This window comes from Palaemon carinicauda, chromosome 29 (genome assembly GCF_036898095.1).
Source record: "Palaemon carinicauda isolate YSFRI2023 chromosome 29, ASM3689809v2, whole genome shotgun sequence".
Taxonomy (NCBI): Eukaryota; Metazoa; Arthropoda; class Malacostraca; order Decapoda; family Palaemonidae; genus Palaemon; species Palaemon carinicauda.
The window spans coordinates 70,981,204-70,986,203 of NC_090753.1; the positions used below are offsets into that span (position 1 = coordinate 70,981,204).

The 5,000-nt window shown below is 59.0% G+C and overlaps 1 protein-coding gene across 1 annotated transcript in view; it reads right to left on the bottom strand.

Annotated features, from left to right (window-relative positions):
• LOC137622649 (uro-adherence factor A-like) overlaps positions 1–5,000 on the bottom strand; it is a 185,102-nt gene that overhangs the window by 12,826 nt on the left and 167,276 nt on the right. The window contains exons 5-7 of the mRNA XM_068353247.1: positions 4,227–4,945; positions 1,858–4,074; positions 19–1,516 (exon numbers count right to left, since the gene is read on the bottom strand). Of these exons, the coding sequence (XP_068209348.1) occupies positions 19–1,516; positions 1,858–4,074; positions 4,227–4,945 (4,434 nt within the window). The remainder of the gene's footprint in view (positions 1–18; positions 1,517–1,857; positions 4,075–4,226; positions 4,946–5,000) is intronic.

The following is a 5,000-nucleotide window of genomic DNA, read 5'->3' on the forward strand; positions in this document are numbered from 1 at the left end:
TGGGTGATTGGGAGAGGCTGGGAGATTGGGAGAGATTGGGGGATTGGGAGAGGCTGGGTGATTGGGAGAGGCTGGGAGATTGGGAGAGATTGGGGGATTGGGAGAGGCTGGGTGATTGGGAGAGGCTGGGAGATTGGGAGAGGCTGGAGGATTGGGAGAGATTGGGGGATTGGGAGAGGCTGTGTGATTGGGAGAGGCTGGGAGATTGGGGAGAGGCTGGAGGATTGGGAGAGATTGGGGGATTGGGAGAGGCTGGGTGATTGGGAGAGGCCTGGGAGATTGGGAGAGATTGGGGGATTGGGAGAGGCTGGGTGATTGGGGAGAGGCTGGGAGATTGGGAGAGGCTGGAGGATTGGGAGAGATTGGGGGATTGGGAGAGGCTGTGTGATTGGGAGAGGCTGGGAGATTGGGAGGCTGGGGGATTGGAAGAGATTGGGGGATTGTGAGAGATTGGGGGATTGGGAGAGGCTGGGTGATTGGGAGAGGCTGGGAGATTGGGAGAGGCTGGGTGATTGGGAGAGGCTGGGAGATTGGGAGAGGCTGGGGGATTGGGAGAGATTGGGGGATTGGGAGAGGCTGGGTGATTGGGAGAGGCTGGGTGATTGGGAGAGGGCTGGGGGATTGTGAGAGATTGGGGGATTGGGAGAGGCTGGGAGATTGGGAGAGGCTGGGGGATTGGGAGAGGCTGGGGGATTGGGAGAGATTGGGGGATTGGGAGAGGCTGGGGGATTGTGAGAGATTGGGGGATTGGGAGAGGCTGGGTGATTGGGAGAGGCTGGGTGATTGGGAGACGCTGGGAGATTGGGAGAGATTGGGGGATTGGGAGAGGCTGGGTGATTGGGAGAGGCTGGGAGATTGGGAGAGGCTGGGGGATTGTGAGAGATTGGGGGGATTGGGAGAGATTGGGGATTGGGAGAGGCTGGGGGATTGTGAGAGATTGGGGGATTGTGAGAGATTGGGGGATTGGGAGAGGCTGGGTGATTGGGAGAGGCTGGGAGATTGGGAGAGGCTGGGAGATTGGGAGAGATTGGGGGATTGGGAGAGGCTGGGTGATTGGAAGAGGCTGGGAGATTGGGAGAGGCTGGGGGATTGGGAGAGATTGGGGGATTGGGAGAGGCTGGGAGATTGGGAGAGGCTGGGGGATTGGGAGAGGCTGGGGGATTGGGAGATATTGGGGGATTGGGAGAGGCTGGGTGATTGGGAGAGGCTGGGAGATTGGGAGAGATTGGGGGGATTGAGAGAGGCTGGGGGGATTGTGAGAGATTGGGGGATTGGGAGAGGCTGGGTGATTGGGAGAGGCTGGGAGATTGGGAGAGGCTGGGGGATTGGGAGAGGCTGGGGGATTGGGAGAGGCTGGGGGATTAGGAGAGGCTGAGAGATTGGGAGAGGCTGGGGGATTGTGAGAGATTGGGGGATTGGGGAGAGGCTGGGGGATTGTGAGAGATTGGGGGATTGGGAGAGGCTGGGTGATTGGGAGAGGCTGGGAGATTGGGAGAGATTGGGGGATTGGGAGAGGCTGGGTGATTGGGAGAGATTGGGGGATTGGGAGAGGCTGGGTGATTGGGAGAGATTGGGGGATTGGGAGAGGCTGGGTGATTGGGAGAGGCTGGGAGATTGGAGAGATTGGGGGATTGGGAGAGATTGGGGGATTGTGAGAGATTGGGGGATTGGGAGAGGCTGGGTGATTGGGAGAGGCTGAGAGATTGGGAGAGGCTGGGGGATTGTGAGAGATTGGGGGATTGGGAGAGCTAGGGGATTGTGAGAGATTGGGGGATTGGGAGAGGCTGGGTGATTGGGAGAGGCTGGGAGATTGGGAGAGGCTGGGGGATTGGGAGAGATTGGGGGATTGGGAGAGACTGGGGGATTGTGAGAGATTGGGGGGATTGGGAGAGGCTGGGTGATTGGGAGAGGCTAGGGGATTGTGAGAGATTGGGGGATTGGGAGAGGCTGGGTGATTGGGAGAGGCTGGGAGATTGGGAGAGGCTGGGTGATTGGGAGAGATTGGGGGATTGGGAGAGGCTGGGTGATTGGGAGAGGCTGGGAGATTGGGAGAGATTGGGGGATTGGGGAGAGATTGGGGGATTGTGAGAGATTGGGGGATTGGGAGAGGCTGGGTGATTGGGAGAGGCTGAGAGATTGGGAGAGGCTGGGGGATTGTGAGAGATTGGGGGATTGGGGAGAGGCTGGGTGATTGGGAGAGATTGGGGGATTGGGAGAGGCTGGGTGATTGGGAGAGATTGGGGGATTGGGAGAGGCTGGGTGATTGGGAGAGGCTGGGGGATTAGGAGAGGCTGAGAGATTGGGAGAGGCTGGGGGATTGGGAGAGATTGGGGGATTGGGAGAGGCTGGGGGATTGTGAGAGATTGGGGGGATTGGGAGAGGCTGGGTGATTGGGAGAGGCTGAGAGATTGGGAGAGGCTGGGGGATTGTGAGAGATTGGGGGATTGGGAGAGGCTAGGGGATTGTGAGAGATTGGGGGATTGGGAGAGGCTGGGTGATTGGGAGAGGCTGGGAGATTGGGAGAGGCTGGGGGATTGGGAGAGATTGGGGGATTGGGAGAGACTGGGGGATTGTGAGAGATTGGGGGATTGGGAGAGGCTGGGTGATTGGGAGAGGCTGGGAGATTGGGAGAGGCTGGGGGATTGTGAGAGATTGGGGGATTGGGAGAGGCTGGGGGGATTGGGAGAGGCTGGGGGATTGGGAGAGGCTGGGGGATTGTGAGAGATTGGGGGATTGGAAGAGGCTGGGGGATTGGGAGAGATTGGGGGATTGGGAGAGGCTGGGAGATTGTGAGAGATTGGGGGATTGGGAGAGGCTGAGGGATTGGGAGAGGCTGGGAGATTGGGAGAGATTGGGGGATTGGGAGAGGCTGGGAGATTGGGAGAGGCTGGGGGATTGGGAGAGGCTGGGGGATTGGGAGAGATTGGGGGGATTGGGAGAGGCTGGGGATTAGAGGAATTGGGAGAGGCTGGGGGATTGGGAGAGGCTGGGGGATTGGGAGAGATTGGGGGATTGGGAGAGGCTGGGGGATTGTGAGAGATTGGGGGATTGGGAGAGGCTGGGGGATTGGGAGAGGCTGGGAGATTGGGAGAGATTGGGGGGATTGGGAGAGGCTGGGGGATTGGGAGAGGCTGGGAGATTGGGAGAGATTGGGGGATTGGGAGAGGCTGGGGGATTGGGAGAAGTTGGGGGATTGGTAGAGGCTGGGGATTAGGGGATTGGGAGAGGCTGGGGGAATGGGAGATGCTGGGGTATTGGGGTAGGCACAGGTATTGGGAGAAGCTAGGGGATTGGGAAAGATTGGGGGATTGTGAGAGGCTGGGGGATTGGAGAGAGATTGGGGGGAATTGGGAGAGGCTAGGAGATTGGGAGATATTGGGGGATTGGGAGAGGCTGGGGGATTGTGAGAGATTGGGGGATTGGAAGAGGCTGGGGGATTGGGAGAGATTGGGGATTGGGAGAGGCTGGGAGATTGTGAGAGATTGGGGGATTGGGAGAGGCTGGGGGATTGGGAGAGGCTGGGGGATTGTGAGAGATTGGGGGATTGGAAAGAGGCTGGGAGATTGTGAGAGATTGGGGGATTGGGAGAGGCTGGGGGGGATTGGGAGAGGCTGGGAGATTGGGAGAGATTGGGGGATTGGGAGAGGCTGTGAGATTGGGAGAGGCTGGGGGATTGGGAGAGGCTGGGGGATTGTGAGAGATTGGGGGATTGGAAGAGGCTGGGAGATTGTGAGAGATTGGTGGGATTGGGAGAGGCTGGGGGGATTGGGAGAGGCTGGGAGATTGGGAGAGATTGGGGGATTGGGAGAGGCTGGGAGATTGGGAGAGGCTGGGGGATTGGGGAGAGGCTGGGGGATTGGGATAAGTTGGGAGATTGGTAGAGGCTTGTGGGGATTAGAGGATTGGGGAGAGGCTGGGGGATTGGGAGAGGCTGGGGGATTGTGAGAGATTGGGGGATTGGGAGAGGCTGGGGGATTGTGAGAGGCTGGGAGATTGGGAGAGATTGGGGGATTGGGAGAGGCTGGGGGATTGGGAGAGGCTGGGAGATTGGGAGAGATTGGGGGATTGGGAGAGCTGGGGGATTGAGAGAAGTTGGGGGATTGGTAGAGGCTGGGGATTAGGGGATTGGGAGAGGCTGGGGGAATGGGAGATGCTGGGGTATTGGGGTAGGCACAGGGATTGGGAGAAGCTAGGGGATTGGGAGAGATTGGGGAATTGGGAGAAGCTGGGGGGATTGGGAGAGATTGGGGAATTGGGGAGAAGCTGGGGGATTGGGAGAGGCTGGGGGATTGGGAGAAGCTGGGGGATTGGGTGAGGCTGGGGGATTGGGAGAAGTTGGGGGGATTGGTAGAGGCTGGGGATTAGGGGATTGGGAGAGGCTGGGGGAATGGAGAGTTTGGGGGATTGGGAGAGGCTGGGGGATTGTGAGAGATTGGGGGATTGGGAGAGGCTGGGGGATTGGGAGAGATTGGGGGATTGGGAGAGGCTGGGAGATTGGGAGAGATTGGGGGGATTGGGAGAGGCTGGGGGATTGGGAGAAGTTGGGGGATTGGTAGAGGCTGGGGATTAGGGGATTGGGAGAGGCTGGGGGAATGGGAGATGCTGGGGTATTGGGGAAGGCACAGGGATTGGGAGAAGCTAGGGGATTGGGAGAGATTGGGGGATTGTGAGAGGCTGGGGGATTGGGAGAGATTGGGGAATTGGGAGAGGCTAGGAGATTGGGAGAGATTGGGGTATTGGGAGAGGCTGGGGGATTGTGAGAGATTGGGGGATTGGGAGAGGCTGGGGGATTGGGAGAGCCTGGGGGAATGGGAGAGGCTGGGGGAATGGGAGAATCTGGGGGAATGGGAGAATCTGGGGGATTGGAAGAGCCTGGGAGAATGGGAGAGGCTGGGAGAATGGGAGAGCCTGGGAGAATGGGAAAGGCTGCGGGATTGGGGAGAGCCTGGGAGAATGGGAGAGGCTGGGGGATTGGGAGAGGCAATGTTATGACAGAGAGA